General features: G+C 43.2%; 1 protein-coding gene across 4 annotated transcripts in view; it reads left to right on the top strand.

Annotated features, from left to right (window-relative positions):
- Positions 1–23,349, top strand: part of LAMTOR3 (late endosomal/lysosomal adaptor, MAPK and MTOR activator 3) — a 60,595-nt gene that overhangs the window by 29,293 nt on the left and 7,953 nt on the right. For 2 of the 4 annotated variants that reach the window (XM_063425483.1, XM_063425484.1), the window contains 4 exons: positions 14,298–14,327; positions 15,458–15,492; positions 16,656–16,714; positions 19,008–19,141. In XM_063425483.1, coding sequence (XP_063281553.1) covers positions 14,319–14,327; positions 15,458–15,492; positions 16,656–16,714; positions 19,008–19,141 — 237 coding nt within the window. In that variant the 5' untranslated portion in view covers positions 14,298–14,318. The other 2 variants (XM_063425482.1, XM_063425481.1) reach the window with 2 other exon arrangements.

Raw genomic sequence — 23,349 nt, 5'->3', positions numbered from 1 at the left:
ATGTAGATATTACCTTAGGTTGGAACTGCAGCATGGGCCATGACAGCCTTGGCATGAAAAATTATCTAAATGGCTCCACAGACGACATAGTTCTAATATCAGACATGCATTGATGGGAGACTAGTACAACCAGCAATACAGTCTTTTGAGTGAGCAAGAAAGGGTTGGTCTCCTCCAATGGTTCAAAGAAGGGTTTCAGTAAACCCTGCAAGACATGAGGAGGACCCAAAAGGGGCTGAGAATACATGTATAGGATCCCTGATCTTAATTACTGCTCTGAAGAATCCCAACACCATAGAGTCTATGGTCCATCTAACTCCCGAAAGTGCTGAAAATGCTGAACAATGGACCTTAAAAAAAATGCATGTGGAGTCTCATGTTGAGTCCTCTATCCATGCTAGCCTGTAGAAATCCAAAAACTTGTGGCAAAAAGGAGGGGAATGTAGGCTCAATTCTTAGCCAAATGGAAAATTGCTTTATATACCTTATAGTATATAGTAGAAGTTGAGACTTTCCCTAATATACACAGCTTCCTCTGATAATCATTGAAACTTCAATGATAGCGAAGTCATTAATCATAGTCTCTGGGGACAGTGATGTTAGACAGGTTCCTATGTTGACAGTTTTGACATGGGTGTCCAATAATCAACTTCTTCAGATGTTGGGACCATGGCTGTCATGGCCAACATGAAATGATGGCAAACACTTTGATTTCCCCTTGATGGTCTTCCTTAGTATTGCATAAATGAGAAGTATCCGGGGATCCAGCCTGATCTTTACCCATATTTATTTGAGAAGATTCTATCAGATCATCAAAGCCCAAGAGACTGCCCTAGCTTACTTGATGTTGAATTGTAATAGTCACATGTGTGGGGGCCACTGGGTCTGAAGAAACATAATTGCTCAGCTATGCCAGTAGTAATAGATTTGCCTAAAGTTGTCAAGGGTTCTATTAAAAAGTAAGCATTGCTTACCTATGACCTGTAGAAAAGATTTCCCCACCAATCAGCCAAGTCATGTTGGAGTCTCGGCACCAAACACGAATCTGGTAACATCGTGTCAGGGTTTCTTTGCTGTTTTAAACAGCAACCCTTCCTTTTTCAGTCACTGAGTTTTCAGCTGTAATTAAAGGGACACTATAGTCACCTGAACAACTACAGCTTAATGTATTTGTTCAGGTGAGATCTATAGCTCCCTGCAGCCTTTCTCATGTAAGCACTGTATTTTCAGAGAAAATACAGTGTTTATATTGATTGATAGGAATACCTCCAGTGACCGTCACTCAGACGGCCACTAGAGGCACTTCCTATCATGCAGGGCCCTAAAAAGGCCCTGTACACGTCAGACGTTTGAAAATACGTCTGACGTGTGCTGGAAAGAGAAGGCACTGTGTGCGCGCCTTCTCTCTCCAGCCTGTCAGCAGAGGAGGGGGGCGCGGTAGTGCGCTGAGGACTTCAGAGGGCGTCATGAATGCCGCCCTCTGAAGTCTGTGCGCATGTGTGGCGAAGCGTCTGATTGCTCCCTGCTCACATTTTGACGAAATAGGCGGCGCAGCTTCACGAGGCTCCTGGCGCTGGAACGAGGTGAGTAAACAGGGGCTCCCTGGAGAGTCCCTTTAATGATCAGCTCCTTCAGTATGTTGCCACGGTTACTCACCTGAGAATAGTAATTAACCCTGCTGCTAATCAGTTCTGCCTATTTAGGCAGTAAATCCCAGAACCTCCTTGCCCTTGCGTGGTTTCCTGTCCCCCAGAAGTCTCCTTGTTCCTGTGTTTCCTGTTTGTTCCTGGTTCCTGACTTCGCTGCTCTCTGTTCTCCTGATCCTGGCTTGTCTGACTACCTGCTCTGGTGACTGACCCCTGCTTGCCTCCTGGACTTTGCTTTTGGTTATTTCTTTATTTGTTATTTATTAATAAAGGTGTTTTTGCATCTAGTTCTGTCTCTGTCTGGTTCCTGGTCCCTGACACATCGATCATGCATGTTTTGGTGTTACATTCTTTACACTTGCCAAAATATCTTACTTGGGGCTATAGCTATCTGGGACCATGATCAGTTCCTCACTAATCAGCTTATCATTTTTCATACCCAAGTGCACAATTTTTTATTTATGATTGATTTTCCTTACTTTGACTTGGCTGTAATTAATCTCTATCTGCTTGCAGACTCTTTGGCCTATATAGGTGTCGCATTAAGCCCAAGTACCCTAAGGACCAAAATATGCTATTATCATTTGTCTCCTTGTCTGGCTTCTAACCTAGGTTTGTGTACACTAGCCTTGACAACCACAAAGTCATACGTCAAGTCACTTACACAGTCAACCCCCTACTAAGTCACACAGTCTCATGTAGCTATTCCGGTAGTCAATGCACAGCACGTCATCTGCCACCACTCACCTAGTCACATCCATCACCTAGTTACATACCCACTGAGCCACATCCAACCACCCACCATTGCATACCAGCATTACATACAAACTCATACACAATCACATGCAGACAATATGGGTAATGACAACCTGGTGGCCCTCTAGACAACATACCTGACAAAAGAAAACTTAAAAAAAAAATTGCCTTCCATAGTAGGAGTGTAAAGACTCAATCTCTCTAAAACTGAGCTCCTTATCTTTCCTCCTCCTAATACTGATCCTCCTCTTTCGCTCTCCCTTCAAGTATGTGGTACCCACATCAGTCCATCCTTGCAAGCGCATTGTCTTGGCGTCATACTTGATTCTGGCCTCACCTTTGAGCCTTACATCCAATATGTTGCCAAATCCTGTAGATTCCATCTTAAAAACATAGCCCGCATCCGCCCCTTTCTTACGCAAGATGCTACCAAGGAGCTTGTCCATGCTCTAGTAATTTCCCTAATGGATTATTGTATCCCTCTCCTGATTGGTCTTCCCGCTTCAGTCCATAATGAATGCTGCTGCCAGACTGATTTTCCTTTCTAGTCGGTTCTCTCACACCTCACCCCTCTGTCAGGCCTTACATAGGCTTCCTGTATGCTATAGGAGTCAATTCAAGGTACTAATTCACACCCATAAAGCACTGAACAACTCTAGCCCCTCTTATTTCTCTTCACAGATCCATAGGTATGTCCGTTCTCGGTCTCTCCGCTCTGCCAGTGACCACCTCCTGACCGCTGCTCGCACCCGTAAGACCAACTGACGCTTGCAGGACTTCTCGCGGGCGGCTCCCTTCCTATGGAATAGCCTGCCAACCACCAGAAGACTCTCCCCTAGTCTTGCCTCCTTTAAGAAGTGCCTTAAAACCCATCTCTTTAGGAAAGCTTATGGCCTCCCAGAGTAACCTCTACCTCACATACCTGTCTCTTGTTCTCTCCTAAAGAGCAGCCCACCTTATTTGACTGCAAATTCCTGTCCTATTGTGTTTTACACCCCACCTCCTATAGACTGTAAGCTCGTTTGAGCAGGGTCCCCTTCAACCTACTGTTCCTGTAAGTTTTCTTGTAATTGTCCTATTTATAGTTACATTCCCCCCTCTCATAATATTGTAAAGCGCAACGGAATCTGTTGGCGCTATATAAATGGCAATAATAATACTAGTGTGATTGATCTTTAATAATACTAAAGTGATTGATCTTTAATAATACCAAATTTCATTTGTTTATTGACCCCTGTAAATTTAGCCTAAACAACAGAGATAACAAGTTCTATCTTCCTAAACTTCCGATCCAAAATTAACTGAGACGGAGACATAAAAACGACAAACATAATAATAATATTTCTTTGTGGACAATGTTCGTTAAAACCACGGGCAACTATAAAAAAAAAGTTTCTGGAAGGGCCACAAGAGGTAGGAGTCACTTTTACTTCCAGGGCTCTTAAAGTAATCGAGCCACCGAGCCTTTCTTCTTTTCAAATATTCAACATTCCTCAGGAGTTGCTGGAATTCACATTCCTTCTCCACCCCCCCCCCCCCAAAGAGTAGGAAATTGAGGAGAGGTTTCATTGTTCAAGGCCCTATATGTTGAGCAAATCATTCAGTTTTATACACAAAAAAATGAATGAACAAACCCCTGCTTTCCCAAAACTGAAATCTTAATTACATCAATCCTTTGGGTATTAAGCACAATAAAAGGATGTTTCATTTAAAAAAAATGTCCCTCTTATTGTCACATCAGATCGTGATCCAATTCCAATTTATTTTTTTAAAGATGTTTGTTAATGGACCTAAAGAGTCAATATTTGTACATGATTGGTTTTATGAAATATTTTTCAATAAATACCAAACTGACATAATATATGAGGCTGGGAATTAAAAGACAATGCAGATCTGCCTCGGTGAAATTCTTCTGAATTTTTCACAAAGATGGAAAATTTATGAAAAACTCACATTTTGGTTGCATTGTCACTGTCATTGAAATTCCAATGTAATCAAATGATATTATAAGACAAATTGGCACTACTTTTATGGTGAAACCGAAAGTTGACAAAGGGTGGAGCTTCTGCTGTGTATTTTTGTTATTTCTCACAGCCTCTATCATCGAACCAGTTTTCAATACATTTTCCATGAAAAAAACTCTCTTTTTACACAAACCTTTTATGTGAAATGGTATTGCAAAAATATGAATTTAGGGCATCATTTGAAAAGTCATAATAATTTATTGCATGGGGATATTTTGGGTGTCTAGTTCGGATGATTTAAAGGATCACTATAGGGTCAGGAACACATAGGAAAGAATTGGATTGGCTAAAATCGGCAGGGGGGCTAGGTCAACTGCCGTTTTGGCCAATCAGGACCTCCTCATGCATCTCTATGAGGAAATTTCAGCGTCTCCATGCAGAACGTGGGGACGCTGAACGGCAGGGCTGCTTACTGTGCAGCCCTGAGCCAGGAAGCCCCTCCAGTGGCCATCTGAGGAGTGGCCACTTGGAAGTGTCCCTAGGGGCAATGAAAACACTGCCTTTTCTAAGAAAAAGTCAGTCTTTACATGAAAATGCCTGAAGGGAGCTATTGTACTCACTAGAACAACTACATTAAGCTGTAGTTGTTCTGGTGACTATAGTCATGCCAGTAATAATATAACGTCTCCTTTCAAAACCATTTAACAGCTCTTCAAATACCTTTCCTTTTTTTTTTTTTATAATTCTTTATTTTTGTTGTGCATTGGAGGGTTCACAGAGTAACAATGACATTGCATGGTAAAACATGAATGCTTAGTTACACGAGTGTTTTATGCCTGTCGGAGATTCTGCACTATTTTATAATTATAATGAGAAAATAACAAGGCTTGGTAACTAGTAAAGATGAGTATTAAAGATGAATATTACACAGTGCATGCAAATGGTGACTAGTGATGATACAGAGCTTGTCCTATGCACTGGTAAGGGTAGTAATTGAACTAAGAAGCATGGGAGAATTAACTGGCTATTGGTGCCACTGGTGGTAATTAATTAGGCTACAGCCCACATGGTATGTGATTAAGTTTACAGGTTAAATACCAAAGAATAGTAAAGCAGGTGTAGCTGTAGAGACTGCTATTGGCTAATTCTTATAGAGAGGTGCCTGTATGAGACTACGTGATTAACGTGGATGTGGGTGTTGTGTGGCTGGCTAAGCCTGGTAATGTGGGCTGAACAGGGTGCTTATGGCCAGTGTGTCCCCCTGAGAGCCGGGGTTAGTCCCGGAGGTTCCTGTGCTAATCCGTCGTGTGGGGTATGATTGTGTGGGTTGCTCGGTCCCCTTGTACCCTTCTGCCCCGGTTGGCATCTGGGGCGTTCGGGGCTAGAAGGGTTTGAGGGGGGGATGTGGGTGTCCCCGTACGCCGTGTGTGTGGGTCGTCATTTAGGCCCCTTACCGAGGGGGCAGCGGGGTGGGGGGGGATGCGGTTGGTGTGGGCCTGTTCCTGGGTATACAGTCTGTGCAGGTCACTATGGTCAGATCGGTACGTGCTAGTCTATGCTATTTCACCTCTGTGTTGGGTCGGCGGTCTGTGGGTAGCCTGTCCGTTGGCTGTCTGGGATGTGTTGAGTGTGTGATTAAATGAATCAACTAATAAACTTTTTAAACAGAGTTAAACAGCTAATGTGGGTTAGCTTGTTACGCTTCAAGTCCCTGCGTTCCGGCCGGAACCAACGACCTAATGTTCGAAATGTCCCAGGAGTGATCAGGACGGAGCCTCTGCTCCTTCGGGGGCCTGTCCACCAGTCCGAGTGAGGCCTCTTCTGGTGCCGTGGCTCTGTAGGTCTTGTCCTCTTCAAATACCTTTCCTAACACAGATGTCAAACGCACTAGTTTATAATATCCATTCAGTATTTTTTGTTTCCATTTTGAATGTGGCACCACTCGTGATTTAAATCAGTATTCTGCTCTAACGAATATTATACTAAGCTCCATATGTCCCTGTGGGAGTATACCATCTGGTTCTAAGGTTCTATCTGTCTTAACTTTATTTAATTGCTTTTGCACTTTGCCCTGTGTCAAACATTTTCTTTTACTGAGTAACTGAAAGTTTGTAGAACAATATGCCATCCGTTGTTTTGATCATGTTATACAAGATATATACAGACATATATTAGCTCTACAATTATAAGACGGAGTAAGAACACAGATTACATATTAATTCTTGAACTAGAGGAGAACGTGTTCTGATAAGAGGACATAGTCTTAAATTAGAGGGGCAAAGGTTTAAAAATAATATCAGGAAGTATTACTTTACTGAAAGGGTAGTGGATGCATGGAATATCCTTTCAGCTGTAGTGGTAGAGGTTAACACAATGAGGGAGTTTAAGCATGCATGGGATAGGCATAAGGCTATCCTAACTATAAGATAAGGCCAGGGACTAATGAAAGTATTTAGAAAAATTGGGCAGACTAGATGGGCCGAATGGTTCTTACCTGCCATCACATTCTACGTTTTCTATAAGCATAAAGTAAATGACAATGCGGTAACTGTTTTTGTCTGGAGAGTACCAAAGTCCCAGCTTAGTACTATTCGTGGATGAAAATCAATCAACAAATACCTACCGATTTAAGACAATACACTTAATAAGTAGACACACTATAGGAGCTTGTCACTTAGTAGCTCTTTTCTTTTTTTTTTTTTAATTCTTTATTTAGTCGGCTGCGTAACTTCACATATATACAGATAATAATGTCAAGTCTAGAGGAAACACGTAGTAAGTTTCCATATGTAAATACAAGAGGAACGAAGGAACAATGCACTAAACATACAGAAAGCACAATATAAAGTATAATAAACACTTCATATCTCATTTGAGGTAGGCCTCGATTTTATAAGCTCTCCTAATTATTCAATGCTCTTAGAAAATGTTCCAAATGATTTATGTATACAGAGTCCGTATAGTTTAATGGGGGCTTCTGTAGATAAACCATTTGAAATGTTTTTCTTACAGTATTAGATTATTATGAATGCTTACTAAATCGAGGACTTGGAGTTGGTAGCTGCTTTCTGACTGCCAGCAAATTAGGGACAACCAGGTCGTGCCTTTGTTTTACAATGGACCTGTGGAGTTTCCAGCGCTCGGGATACACAACGTGTTGTAGTGGTGGTGCAAAGATTTGCAATGCGCTTCCTCTGCCATGGGTACCTGCTTGTGGTTTGGCTCCTTTAAAGCTGCACTCATAGTGATGGGCGTATTGCGGCATGGGTGAAGCCACCCAAAGCCTTTCAAGCCTCCAGGCTTTCCCCAGCTTCCCAGTTGATGAATTATGTGTAAGAATATTAGGTTATGTTTTCAGGCATTTTAGTTCCTTTTACAAGGCTGTCTCTAGGTTCTGCAATAGTCTGAAAGGGATTATGCAGGCTACCTATTATCTCATCAGAGCTACGATAGTCATCTTGGCTACAGTTTGCTTCCAGTAGGTAATGTGAACAGGCTCAAACCCTGGTCAGATTCTCAGGACCAGGACAACCTCCACCGATAGAGGTGGAGCTGGGTCTACTGAAGACCAAATTCACAGTGAATTTTAAATTTAAGACAAGAGTAGTTTAAGTGAAAGCAAAGCTGACAATATTTTCCAAATCCACGTTTTTGAACTTAAATTTGAAATTCACCTTGAATTCTTACTTCTGTGAATAACCGGGCAGCTGTTAACTGATCTCGAATTGCAAGGAGATTTACAATTCCCTATTGAATTATCTATACTCTATAAACTAGCTTAACACACCGGGTGTTAAATTATCTATACTCTAAATCTACCTGAACACCCCGGGTGGCAAATAGATTATAATACTATAGTCCTGTGAATGCCCAAGGTTCTTGTGCCTTGGGGCCGTATCCCCCAGGTCATGCAGTATCGAGCATGCCCCCAGACTATCCTAGTTAAAACCATTGCTTGTTCTCTGTGGCCATCTTTGCTCCACCAATGGCCACCATTCCTGCCAACCAAACAATATTTTTGCTGTGAGGTGTGAAAAAAAAAAATGAAATGTAACTTGTCCATTTCAACACGACTTTTGCAGTTTGTTTTTCCATTTACTACTATGCACTGTTTATTGATCAAACCTTTAAATAAAGCACTCTAGGGTGATGAAGGCTATCCAATGTCATTTCTAACCATTCATGAATAACTTAGCAGTGCTCTACACGTCGGCTGACCTGGTTAACTACATGCCACAAAACCCGTCCACCGTTGGTAATTGTCACGATTCCGGGAACCAAACACGCTAACACACACACAGAAAAGGTGCAGTACCGGACCAGTGGCCGGGCTAAGCACACAAAGAATAGTCAGGAGACAAGCCAAGTAAGGGGAACCAGAAGACAGAATATTGAGAAACAAGCCAAGGTCAAAGGGTAGGAGAAAGTCACAAAGTTGGATAAACAAGCCAGAGAGTCCGTAACCAGAGAGAAACACAAGTTCAGTAGCAATACTAGCAAGCAAAGACCACAACAGGGCAGAGAGGAACAGGAAAGGTAAGTATTTAAATCATTAGGTTAATTCTGATTGGATAATTTCCAATCAGAATTAACAATCACACGTGGGAGATATCTAGACCTCCCACTGTGATTGAGGCACGGTGCCTTTAACGCCGGGTCAGGTGGCTGACCCCGGCGTTTAGTAAAATGGGCGGTCTCCCAGCGTGCAGCGTCATGCATGCTGCCGCTGGGGGACGTAGAGGAAGACGCGGGCGGCATCCGTGGCTGGGAGGATGCCGCCCGCCGAGCGCACGCCAGGGAGGGGACCGCGGACGGCTGGAGGGTGAGTACCGCGAGCGGACTGCAGCCTCCACTTGCAGCCGCCCGCGGGATTCTGACAGTAATAAGATGACACGTCCTCTTTACGGACAACTGACACAAGTGTTACGGGCAAATAATATCTTGCCGATTGGAATGCAGCTGTGGAAATGTACAAATTCTTATTTATTTTTACTTTGCTATATTCCTGTTTGCTCTCTATTTATTTATTATTTGCAAACTTTTATTAAATAGGTTTACATTTCGCCAGGGGTGTGATTTTTGGCATTTTAACGCTTTTAAGCTATTAAATGTCTATTTCCCTTTTAAACACTAGTGTGTGAGAGGTTTTCTTAGTGGGTTTAATAAAGCTGTACATATGTACAAATACAGTGTTCCCTGAATGACGTGTATTGCAGGGGCTTCATCAGCCCACACTAGCTTAGTCTGTAAAATTCCAGTTGAACAGTTGGGCATTGTGATGAGACCAATCTCGCCACTGTGCATTGGAGGAGCCTGGTTGCCTGCCTGCTGCCTTTTGACTATGGACCGGCATTTTAATACTTTATTTTCCTATGCAGAAAGGTCTATTCATGTATTTCTGCCCGGGCGTTCGGTAGATTCCATCTAACGAACAAACAGCCATCTATTGGCCTCCCAAGAGCCGCGGTTAACTGGCAGGCGCCGTATATTGGCCGCCCAGAAGCCGGCGAGCGCCGCCAAATGACCACCCAGTGGCTGCGGTTAACCGCAGCTTAATTGACTATATCGGGTGGCCGCGGCTACGCATACTGAACACTGGACGGCCGGTTCATTCACGGATTTACTGAATGAACTAATTTAACCCAGATAGCTATGCCATGGAGCCTATTCGTGTAATAAAAGACTTTGGCTCCATGGCAATTGAACTGTATGTGTGTGGTCTGAGTGCCATTCAGTAATAATGTGCGCTCAGACCTAAGCTATCTGGGGATATGTTGCATGTCTGTATTTTATGTAATAAATGTAACCTTGTGTATTTTATTGCATTTTACTGTCTTTTTACTTCCATGTGCTTAATGGAGTTTTGCCTCTGTCCTTGGAGATAATTGAATTACTTCCCAATTATCTCCAGGATAGAGAGGAGGGATTGTGATGTTATTGTGGGAGTGTTTAACTGTGTATGTATGTGATTGGCTACTGTATCCTTTTGGTCACAGTCTTCCATCTGTTCCCCTAGGGGAGTGTCCACCTGGTGGGAGACCTGCATAAATACTGGGCAGGTAGCCCTGAATAAATGAGTTCACTGCTTGACCCTCAACACAGAGCCTTGTCTCGTTCTTGGGGGGATTTAGTGTATGCTGTTAGAGACTGATTACCAGGAGTGTAAGCTGCTTGGGTACTTTTCCTGTTCAGCTGCTAGCAGCTATTTGTGAGGTTCCATTTTGGGAGTTTGGAGTGCTACTTTGTATCCTGTTTGGGAGTTTGGGGTTCTGCGGTAGCTGTGCCTGTATCTCTGGAAGGGGAAGATCTTCTAAACGGCGGTTTAACCCCTTTTATGCCTGGGGGTGCCGGTACAGGCATTCACTATTGTGCTGGCTGTTTCGGCTATTCGGTCATTTGTCAAAAATGGGGCTGAGATGGAATAATAGCTCCCCCTTATTATTTAGGGCCCCCACCCACTGCTAATAGGTGGAGCTGAAGGGTAACAGTAGGTTACCCCACTTTATTACTTAGGGCTCCCACTGCCAGCAATAGGTGGGGGATGCGAGGGAACAATTGATTGTGTGTTTATATCTTTGTGTGTTTATCTGTGATTATGTGTATGTATGTGATTGTGTGTGTGTCTGTGGTGTGAGTGTGTGGGTCTGTGATTGTGTTTGTGTATGTCTGTTATTATGTGTATAACTGTGATTATGTGTGTATATATCTATGATTGTGTGTATATGTCTTTGATTGTGTGTGTATAGGTCTGTGATTGTATGTGTGTAGAGGTCTGTGATTGCCCCCGGCAATGGGTGGGGGCTGAGGATGAAAATAGCCCCCCCTCCCTATCACTTAGAGTCCCCACCCGCCGCTAATGGGTGGGGCAGTGCGGGGAGGGGGCACTAGGTCCCTTTTTTAGTTTATTAGTCTTCACTCACGGGGCATGGGTGGGGGTTGGAAGAGACCCCCCTTCCTTGTTAATTATCTTAATAGGTGCCTCACCATGGGGGCATGGGAAACCTGTGCAAGGTCCCCCTTTATTGGATAGAGGGGGGGGGGGTCATTTTTTAAAACAGTGTGCAGCCACTGGCTGTTCACTGTTTAGTAGACATGCCATTACTAGCAGCATAGCGAGTAGGGGCAGGAGGGAGATTTTAACCGCCTTTATTTACTAATACTGAGTATTTTTTACTTAGTATTAGCAAAGCAGGCTAAAACTTCACAGCTTTTTAGTAGATCACTACCTAATACTTGTGAGAGTGCAATTATATGGCAGTCCCACAGGGTACCAATTAAGGGGGCTATCTACTAAATAGCTGCAACATGCAGACACGGCCCGGATCGGAATTTCATTCTTCTGAATGAAATTTAGAACCTAAAATAATCACTGAATTTCATCAATACACAAATGGACAAATTGTCGACATTCTGTTCAGACGAAATTTGGCGCCCTTGACTACAGGATGTTCATGAGTGGCGAAACCAAGCACTGCAAGAACACGGAGGAGGTGTGAGTATTGTGGGGAAACTTTCTTTGACACAGAAAATGGAGCAGACTTATGCTCCTTCTTGGGTCAAAGAAAGTCAAGCGTAGAAAAAATGCATAGGACAAAGTAGTCCCTACTTTGTATTATGCTTTAAAGGAAACTAGCTCAGAAATGGAAGAACTAATTCTGAGAGAGGAAGAGAAAAGGAAGCAATTGGGAAAAGGTAAGTTTGGCGCGACAGTGTCGCTTTAAAGAAACACTATAGTGTCAGGAATACAAACAGGTATTCCTGACATTATAGTTATAATAGCGACTTTTAGGTGGCCAGCCATTCTGTTAGAAAGGTAAAATATGAGTTTACTTACCTTTTTTCAGCGCTGCCCAGGTCTCCTTGCTGCTGGCTCTACCCCACTCCGCCTCCTTGGCTGAGATCATCAAAATTGACAATCTCATCCAATTCAATGCCTTCGCATAGGAAAGTACTGGGAGGCTATTGCGCATGCGCGGCAAAACACAGCACTGCGCCAATCGGCATCTCCTCATAGAGATGCATTGAATCTGTGTATCTCTATGGGCAGCTTCCAGCGCCTCCATGCAGAGCGTGGAGTCGCTGAATTTACATGCTGCACACTATTTAGCAATGACCCAGGAAGTCACTCTAGTGGCTGTCTGAGAGACTGTCTCTAGGCAGCAATGTAAACACTGTCTTTTATGTGACAAGGCAGTGTTTACATTAAAATACCTACAGGGACATACTAAACACACCAGAACATTAAACTGTAGTAGTTCTGGATTCTAGTGTCCCTTTAACTTGGGTTAGCCATAACTGCAAAATAACATCACTACCTATGGCTTAGTTAGAAATTCCCCATGAAGGAGACTTTCAATACATTTAAAACGACTGATATAACTAAGCAGAGGGATGCCCTCAACAAGTATGGCTGCTATATGACATAAAATGGAACAGGAACTGTGTGTCATGTGATCTATGCTTCCCTTCACGTGATTATTGTCCTGTGGTCGAAGAGGAAGTACATAGGTATGTGTGTGTATTGGTTTTTGTTCTATAGATCGAACGTTGTGTGTTAGCTTACCTCTGCCTCCATGAAGTATCTGGTATGAGTGCATGCATTGCTTGGAGTGGGTTTTAAGCCATTTATTCAGTTAGGAATTACTGTCCCTGCTTGTACAATATTCAGAATATTATTCTCTGATGTCTAATCTTGGCATTTTAGCTATTTCTCAGCTACATTCACCGTGGTTTAGCAAACAAATGCATGGGGTTTCAAGGCTAGTCATCATCCTTTAGTGTTAGTTTAGTCTGTGCAAATGAAATAAATATATAATAATAATAAAAATAATAATAAATATATATATATATATATATATCACCCAGGAGGGGGTGAAAACAACATATTGTTTATCACCCTACCTATGGAATGTTTTCCAAATGCCCTATTAGCAGTCACCTTGTAACACTAATAGATCACTGCAGGCACCAAAACTACTTGAGGTTATTAAAGTGTTTATGGTGGCAGGAGTCCACCAGCACCATTTTACTTTTAAGTGTTTAAACTGTTTTCAAAACATTTAACACCTAAAAACACTTGTTAGGCATACACTTATTCGCTAGCTCTACGTCGAACAATAAAGGGTTACAGATCCTTTTAAAAAATGTTCCAGTGCTGAGGATCCCTCCTCCTGTGACTTCACTGCAGTGGTGGGACCTCAGTTATACAAGGGGGTGGAGGGGAGGGCATTTGCATAACATTATAAAAATGTATACAGAAAAAAAATAATTAATTTATGGAACACTCCAAGCACCATAACCACTATAGTATGTCCTGGCCTTCTCCTGGAAAAGATGCCCAGCGTACCTCAGGTAAGAATTTGACTATTTACTCAAGAGGGTGTCTGGGCACTACTGGCACCATAACCACTACACCATGCTGTAGTGGTTATGGTGATTGGAGTGTTCATTTCACAGGACAGTATAAAGCACAGGATGTTATTTGATTCTGGAAATGTGACATTTTCGGTAGGTATTTTATAGATTATTTTATCAGCTTCTCTATATTGTTTTTTTTGGTCTGTATGTGTTTTTTTTTTTTTACTGGGATCTCGAAGAATATACTAGTTAGTATATGTAGTAACTTACTGTTGATCGAAAAAGGAAATTTATTGCCATTTTTTAAAGTCCATAACAATGTTTCATTTTTTATTTTTTTTGTGGCACATTTGCTTCAAATTATTTTATTAAAAATGTATATTTATTTTTTCCTTCTCCTTGTTTGGAACCACAGTGAAAACAGATGGTTTTTAATAGTGCGCTTGATGGGATTGCCTTTTTATCCACCTGTAACTATAGTAACATATTGCATGACAATCTGGGTGATGGCTATAAAGTACAGCTACTATGAATGATTGTGAAATCTGACACTGATATATTTCTCCCCATTCAGTTTGAACAAAACAATCCAGATATGGCAGAAGTAAGTATATTCTGTTTTCTTTACAATCTTTGTCACATCAGGACTGTCCTGATAAGGGATTGTCTAATTCGGGGACAGATTAATCATATGCTCAGTCTGTTATTTTGTCATTTAAAAAAAAAGTTATGATTTTCAAATGTAGTGTTTTGTTTATCCTTGTGTAAAGTTGTTAAATTAGTTTTTACTTTATTGATTAGTTTGTGAAATAATCAGTAAAGTGTACAACACATTAATTTTAGTTTTTTTTAGCTGATTCTTAAAGAAACACTATAGTTACCAGAACAACTACAACTTAATGTAGTTGTTCTGGTGAATAAACTATGTCCCTGTAGGCTTTTTGCTGTAAACACTGCCATTTCAGAGAAAAGGCTGAGTTTGCATTGCTCCCCAGTAACACCTCCAGTGACTGTCACTCAAACGGCCACTAGAACTGCTTCCTGGGTCAATGTCACAACATGCAGCACTGACCTTCAGTATCTCCCCGCTCTGCATGGAGACGCTGAACTTTCCCCATAGAGATGCGGGTTAGTTGGAATAAAGGTCAATTTTTGTAAACTTCTTTTTAAGAGGGACGGCGGCCTAAGTAATGGTTTTTAACAGTGTAGGGTCGGGAATACACGTTTTGTATTCCTGACCCTATAGTGTTCCTTTAACCACTACAGGTTCTAGTGGTCGTTAGTGGTTGTGGTGCTAAAATACTCCGTAAAAATATTCCTTTGAAATCTTTACTACTTTTTTTTTTTTCTTTCTTCTTTTATTAAAAGAACATTATAGTATTGGGTAGTAGGAAACTGTAGTACAAACATGTATTCCTATTATTGTGCCCATGTTTATGGGGGTAGGGGTGGCTACTGCCTAACCTAAAAGCTTCTACATATACTACACAAGGACTTTTGGTTTACTCTCTTAACAGGTAATTGATGGTATTTGACATGAGACTAATACATTTGTAAATAGTAAAAAAACAAACAAACCTGAGTTTAGCCACTAGCTTAGAGAATTTTCCAAGTTTGAGATGTCCGTAAGCTCAAGTTTACAACATTCTCCGCAGTTCCTGGTTTTGTGAACAGACTCCAATGTCACCGCTTTAGTGTTAAAAGGTACAACTAAGCTTTGTTTTATTTCCCTAGGAACTGAGGCGGTACTTATACAAAAAGCTTCCAAGGTAGGCTATCTTTTCCGATTTTGTTTTCCACTGCTCCATAGGATGGTCTCTGCAGCATATATGTTGACATAATTGTATTATTACAATGTTACTGTTCATCCAATATAGGAATAATACTTACAATGACAGTAGGGGGTGCTTTTAGATTTTATTACAATTAAATATATACATGTTTAATGTGTGTATACAGTGCATTCAGAAAGTATTCAGACCCCTTTGTCTCTTTAAATTGTGTAGTTGTTTTTTTTTTGTTTTTTGTTTTTTGTCAATCTTTCTTTTATTGAAGCATATAAGATGGGATACAGAACGAAAAGGGGAGGGAAATGTAAAAACAATTTACAGTAAAGGATTAGTACATCGATATTTTCAGAAAATTACATTTCCTGGATGACAATGCTTCATTTTTTTAAGTAGGTAAGTTAACTTGTAGCGAATCTAAAGCACGCTGTAGCTAGTGGCTGAGCCTATTCCGATAGACTATAGGAAAGTAACCTTAGATTATACAATAGCTTAGACTCACCGTGAATAATAACAATTTGTGCGTGACGTCTCTAGATTAAGTAAGGTAGGTAGTGTAGTTGTTTTTTGTTCTGGTTTTTTTTATTTTATATACATCTACAATCAGTAACCCATATGACATGGCAAATGCCAGATTTTTCAAAAGTTTGCAAATTTATTAGAGAAAAACCTGAAATACCAAATTGACATAATAATTCAAATCCTTTCCTATGACACTGAAAATGTTGTTCAAAGGCAACCAATTTCTCTGGATCATCTTTGATTATTTGCTGGCGCTATATAAATAATATAATAATAATTTTTCTAGACTTTGTAGTCCCTATGTGGCAGATTCAATTGACTGGACCCGCTATAAATTCAAATCCAAGCAAAAAACAAGCCATGAGTTTAAAGGACATCACTGTAGTGCTCAGAGACGTGATTGTGTCGAGGTACTGATCTGGCAAAGGCTACATAAAATGAAACTGCATTGAAAATTCCCAAGAGCACAATGACCTCCGTTAATTGTTGTTTTCCTACCACTATAGTGTCGTTTCCCCCCCCCCCCCCCCCCTTCCCCCACACTCCCTTCCCCATTTTGTGGGGGTGGCAACAATTTGTTTTAGTATTTCAAACTTGGTGTATTTTGTTTTTTCCACTTGCAGTGTGGAAGGACTTCATGGCATTGTTGTATCAGACCGTGATGGCGTACCAGTCATAAAAGGTAAACCATGGGTTTAAGATACTTGCATAGAATAATAATGTAACCCGTGCTTAGTGTGTGTTCCACTTAGAATGCATGCTTAATCATCTTCCAACTAAAACGACTTGCTGTTTTTTTTTTGGGGGGGGGGGGGGGGGGGGGGGGGGGGTTTAAACGAAGTGTTAATTCGCAGGAATTCAGATCAAATTTTGGATTTCATATCCGCAAATATTTACTTCCCCCAAGGAAATATCTCAAGTTATAGTGTCAGTAAAACAAACTTGTTTTCCTGGCACTATATAGTCCTTGGGTCCCTCCCACCCTCAGCCCCCCCCCCCCTCCCACTGGGCTGAAGGGGTTAAAACCCCTTCATCCACTTACCTAATCCAGCGCCGGGCTTCCTTGGTGCTTGTGACCTCTCCTTCCCCTCCGACGTCTGCTCCCGAGTGGAGCCGAATGCACATCATGGCCAGAGCCGCGTGCGCATTCAAACCACCCATAGGAAAGCATTACTCAATGCTTTCCTATGGACGTTCTGTGTGTTCAATGCGATTTTTCCCGTTGAGCGTCGCAGAAGCGCCTCTAGCAGCTGTCTGGAAGACGGCCACTAGAGGCTGGATTAACCCTGCAATGTAAACATAGCAGTTTTTCTGAAACTGCTATGTTTACAGCTGCAGGGTTAAAACCTGGGGGATCTGGCACCCAGACCACTTCATTGAGCTGTAGTGGTCTGGGTGACTATAGTGTTCCTTTAAGATTTGCAGTGCCTTTACTGATTATCTGCACTCGTCAGTTTAGTGGAAAAACCTTGCTGGATTTATGATGTTACTAGATTGTTATCCCTTGGGACAGTTATGTGTCTGTATTAGTAGATCTCTTAAAAGGAGAAGTGATTGTTTTATTTTAAATATTTCTTTTGAATTTAAAGGAACACTCCCTCCACCATAACAACCAATCTCATTTAAGACGTTGTGGGGCAGGTGTGTTCGGGCCCCTTCACACTTCCAGGGTTTAAATAATTTGGCAATCGTTTTAACTCCTAAGGCTCAGTTGCCCAACACTGTTGCCCCCGGCTTCCTTCCTCTCTGCCTCCGCAGTATGAAGCAGGTTTAGCCAGGCGGACAGTGATTGGTGGAGAACACCAGCTGACTCTCTCAGCCCATCACTGACCTCCCATTGAGTGAAATGGAATGTTAAATGAAGTTACATTAGGGGCTTGGGAGTTTTCCTTTAAGATAACATTGTTAAACTGATTTTATGTGGTTTTCTTGGTGTCCTCTGATTAATTTACCCAATCCTTCTGGTCACTTACCCCATTTTGCTCAATTTTGTTCCGTCCATCACATAACAGTCCAACCATCTCCTCCACCTGCACGTGGACGTGGACGTCTGCAGTATTTTGGGTGGTGTGTGTCTATAGTACAACATTCATAGACCACCTGCATTGTATGCACCTTCTCCCATCATGAAAAAGGTTACATCCATGTACCCATCCCCTGGTAGTGTCTGTGTGAATGCACACTGCTCTTATCCATTAGCTGTCAGAGCATTTTGGGACTAGAGAAATTATATGCTTGTGGAAAACTTCAAAGTACCTTGTACCACCATGGTTAAATAACACTTGTTACAATGCTGTCCTATAGACTGTAAGCTCATTTGAGCAGGGTCCTCTTCAACCTATCGTTCCTGTAAGTTTTCTTGTAATTGTCCTATCTATAGTTAAATCCCCCTTTCTTAATATTGTAAAGCGCTGCGGAATCTGTTGGCGCTATATAAATGGCGATAATAATGTATTGGACACCGTTACTTAACATAGTGGTCCTATATTATGTAGTGTGGCAGCCCCCCCCCCGAAAGGCTTCTTGTAGAGACGCATTAGTGGACCTCAGTGGGATGCACACGAACTGCACCTGCCCTAAGCCAGCCAATGGGAGGGCCAGAGTGCAGCATGGAAAGAAGGGCAGTGAGCGCATTGAATGTAATTGATGTACAGAATTGACATTAGCCACTCTGGAACAGGATTCAAGACTGTGTCTAAGGACACTACCTCCTGCAGCAACCTCATATCTCTGTGACCAGCGGTTACATACTGAAACACTGCATATACAGACTCCTTGCACCATGAACCTTCAAAGTGTTCGTAGTGCTTTAGGTAACCGTTGCATAAGATGCAATCCTCTTTTTGCAGTGTCCTGTATAATTAACACAAGCTCTCCTATCTCCCACAAATGGCGATTGATGTTTTGCATACTCTGGAATTCTGAAATCTGCTCTGTATCTTTGCCTTCCTAATTTATGGCACTTTCCCTTTTAGTTGCCAATGAAAATGCCCCTGAACATGCCCTACGGCCTTCCTTCCTCTCTACGTTTGCACTGGCCACTGATCAAGGAAGTAAGCTTGGACTGTCCAAAAACAAGAGTATCATCTGCTACTATAACACATACCAGGTAACTGAATGTCTTTACTGCACTGGGGACAATTGCTTACTCTTTGTTTCATAGTATTATGTGTGGTCCATTTAACCCGAAAGGAACACCCTAACTTTTTAAAACTGATTATATCAGGGCTCGAACTTTCCATTCGGCAGTAGCCATTGGCAAGTTTGTTGCAAAATTGGAAGTGCCTCAAACTCTTTTGTGTGTTTTAAACCTTCTTTTGGATCAACCGCAAAAAACAAATGTGAGGAAGGCTGAACTTGATGGACACATGTCTCTTTTCAGCCTGTGTAACTACCCTGGCGAGTAGAAAATGGTCTCTGAAGAACATACTATGGCTTGCAGTTGCGAAGGACTTTTTAAGGCTTACCTGAGTTCAGACTGGAAACACTGAATATTCTCTGTTTAAAGTTAGTTATGTTCCTTTAACAGAATTAAAAAAACAAAAAACAAACCTTAAGGTGTAAGAAGGACTTTTAAACACATGTTCCAGCACCAGGACAGTCTCTTCATTGCAGCCACTCCACCGCTTTTATCGATGTCTTAGTTGAGTCCAGCCCTACAAATAGAGAATCTTTGGGGCGTGCTAGTCAGTTGCCCTACTCGGGCAAATCACACTTCAGTGAATCCAGTGCATTCAGAAGCATCAGCTGTGTCCAATGGCTGTGAAGACCTTGATCATTTTAGATTGTTTCTTTAAGGAATATGTGGATTTCTATTTGTATCTCAGAAAATGCTGTCTGCAGGAGAATTGTATTTGCATTCTATAATTATCTACTCCATTGTGGTATCAATACTTTTTAACATTCGATTTAGTAATGTAGTAATGTTTTTTTTTTTGTAAATATAATTTTTATTTTTGTTTTGTTTACGTTCGAAGTTCGGAGACTCGCAGGTCTCTAGTCATATTAGAATATGCAGACAGGTTTAACTTTCAGTAACAGAAGGTCTCGGGCTCGCAGGCCCTCATGGGTGAGTATTCAGTTTGATACAATATCACAGGTGCTTGAGCAAGAGCATACTGTGTGCCCTGTCCCTTGTGGAGGGCAGTACTTTGCATGTCCAGTTGGGCTCGCAGGCCCCTTTTAGTGTCGGACACGCAGGTCCCGTACAGCGTGTGGGTATGCAGCGTTGTGTTAATCGTGTTCAGTGTACATGAATTAGTTGCGTCCCTATTGTGTGTTCGAGACTCATGGTAGTATTCACCTCCTGGGAGGAGTGTTGCAGTGCTTGGTAGTAGGTCTCCTTCCCGTTCGGGATCTGTTTGCTATGTGTGTCGCAGCGGGCCGTTGTGTGCGACCGCTGTGGTAGATGCTTAAACCTGTGTCTGGAAGTGTGGTGTGTTGAGTACTACTGTGGAGGTAGCATCACAGAGTGAACGTGTCTTTATTGTGGTAGAATGGAGGTGCGCATTGGAGCTCCAGGGTGGTCTGGTCCTGGGTTTCAGTCTCGAGTCACGTTCAGTCTAAGCTGTGATGGGAGGGGGGCGGGGGGGTCGGGGTTCAGTCGTGTCTCTGTCCTTGAGCTTGTCCAGGAAGGTGTCCTTGGCGGTTTCAAGGAGCCACTTTGTCCAGGTCTCAGCGTAGGCCTGGGGTTTGTCAGAGGTTGACATGAGCAGGTTTTCTATTGCCCTAAGTTCTTCCATCTTGGCGAACCATACCCTCAGCGGGGGTGCGGTCTTTTGTTTCCAGTAAAGGGGGACTATCTGTTTAGCTACGTTTAGTATCCTAACCGTCATAGATCTCTTGTATCTGGATCTAGATACTGTGGTGTGGTGGAGGAGCATTTCTGCCGGTTCCAGGGGGGGGGGGCGTCCGAGAACATCTTTACAATTTTGTGTATGTCTTCCCAGTATGGTCTAATTGTTTCGCATTCCCACCATATGTGGATTGCGGTCCCTGCTTCCTTCTCACACCTCCAGCAGAGGTTGGTGTGTTCTGGGTCTATGTTGTGAAGGAGGTGTGGGGTACGGTACCAGTTTGTCAGGAGTTTGAATGCTGTCTCCTGGGTCTTGCTGTGTGTCGAGCAGTGGTGAGTGAGGTAGCATATCTGCTCCCATTCTGCGTCTGTGAACGTCGTGTTCAGTGCCGCTTCCCATTTCCCCATGAATAGAGGTTTAGCAGTGGGTGTCCCTGTAAGTAGTAGTGTGTATATGAGGGAGACACCGTGTGGCAGTGGGTCTGGGCTATCGCACAGTGTCTCGAATGCTGTCCGGGTCCTGGTGAGTGCGGTGCCTTGTGGTAGGGTGCGTATGAAGGCGGTAAGTTGTGCGTGTTTGAAGCATTGTGTGAAGGTGGGTGTCTCACCCCCTAGCATGGTTGCTAGTGGTGTGCATTTGCCGTTGGTGATGATGTGATGCAGTCTCGGAATCGGGGTCTGGGGGGTGTTTTGAAATCCTTTCGGGTCGAAGCCCGGTTTAAAGTCTGCGTTATGTACCAGAGGTGTCAGGGGGGATGGGTAGGGCACCAAGCTATGAGTTTTCGCCGTTTTGCGCCATATGTCCAGAGTGGATTTAATATATGGGGACATGGCTCGGGTGTCTGGGTCTTTCCTGCCCCAGGGTATGGTTGCAAGCGGCATGCCCGCTTCCGATTCCTCCGCTATTTTCCACATTTTTCGGACTCCGCTTTTCGTCCATTCCATCACCCTCTGGAGATGTGTGGCCGTGTGATATAAGCGGAAGTCCGGCAGTGCTAGGCCCCCCATGTTTTTTGGTTTCATTAAAGTGGTGGTTTTCATCCTAGGACGTCTACCATCCCAGATGTATTTGATCATGGCTGTGTTTAGTGTGGCAAAAAACGCCCCGGGGAGTTTAATTGGGATGGTTTGAAAAAGGTATAGTAGGCGTGGGAGGAAATTCATTTTGATGACTTGGACTCTCCCGAGCCAGGATATATGTGGGTGTGCCCATTCTTTCATGTCTTTCTGGAAGGTGGTGAGTGTGGTGGCGAAGTTGGCTTGGAAGAGGTCTTTGCTATCCCTAGTCAGCCAGGTTCCTAGGTACCTGATTTTTTGGTCTGCCCATTGGAATGGGAAGCTCTGGCGTAGGGGGTCAGCGCGTTTTTTGGGGATACTGACGTTTAGGATGTGGGATTTAGTATAGTTAATTTTTAGGTTGGAGATCTCTCCGAATTCCTTAAAGGCCTGTTGGATGTTGGGCAAGGTTATTTCTGGGTTGGTGATGAAGAATAACAGGTCGTCTGCGAAGGCGGCCACTTTATGGTGGACGTCGCCCGTCGTGATGCCTGTGATGTCAATGTTGTTTCTGATATGTGTCAAGAACGGTTCTAAGGCTAGGACGAACAAAAGCGGGGATAAGGGGCAGCCCTGTCTGGTGCCGTTATGGATTGTGAGTTCGGGGGTCAGCGCACCGTTAACCAGGACGTGTGCCGTCGGTTCATGATATAGAGCAGTGATCCATCGCATCATGTGGGTACCCAGACCCGCGTGTGTCAGGGTGTCGAAAAGGTATGTCCAACCGACTCTGTCGAAGGCCTTCTCCGCGTCCGTGGACAGGAGGAGAAGGCCCCCGGCTCCCACCCCCCTGCCGTGCATGAGGGTGAGTGTGCGGATGGTGTTGTCCCTGGCCTCACGACCTCCCACAAACCCGACCTGGTCTGGGTGGACCAGTCTGGGGATGTGCGACTGTAGCCGCGACGCCAGGATCTTTGCAAGGAGTTTGACATCGCAATTGATGAGGGAAATTGGCCTGTAGTTCCCGCAATGTTCCCCATCCTTACCCTCCTTGGGGATTATGGTGATGTGGGCTGTCAGGGCTTGTTTGGGGATGAGTTGGCCCTCCCTCACCGCGTTAAAGGAGTCTACTAGTGGCTGGTATAAACTGTCCGAGAAGGTCTTGTAGTATTTTAGTGGGAGGCCGTCAGGGCCCGGGCTCTTGCCTGGTTTAGTTTGTTTAATCGCCTGTGCCAGCTCTGTCAGAGTGATAGGTTCGTCTAGCAGTGCTGCCGTTGTGTCGTCTATAGTCGGGGATGTGTGAGTGGTGAGGTATGTGCGTATTTTGTCTCGTAGTCGTGTTTTCGCCGTCTCTGTGTGTGGTTGTGGTAAGGAGTAGAGGTCAGTGTAGTACGTCCTTATAGCGGTCAGTATGTCGGTCGGGAGGCGATGGAGTTTGCCACTTTTGTCTCTAATTTTGTCGATGTATGTGAGCTGTCTCTTTTTGGTGAGCATTTTGGCCAGAAGTTTTCCGCTCTTGTTCCCGT

The sequence above is a fragment of the Pelobates fuscus genome, chromosome 6 (genome assembly GCF_036172605.1).
Source record: "Pelobates fuscus isolate aPelFus1 chromosome 6, aPelFus1.pri, whole genome shotgun sequence".
Taxonomy (NCBI): Eukaryota; Metazoa; Chordata; class Amphibia; order Anura; family Pelobatidae; genus Pelobates; species Pelobates fuscus.
Note: the sequence above shows the minus strand (reverse complement) of the source record. Positions and strands in the feature narration are given on the sequence as shown.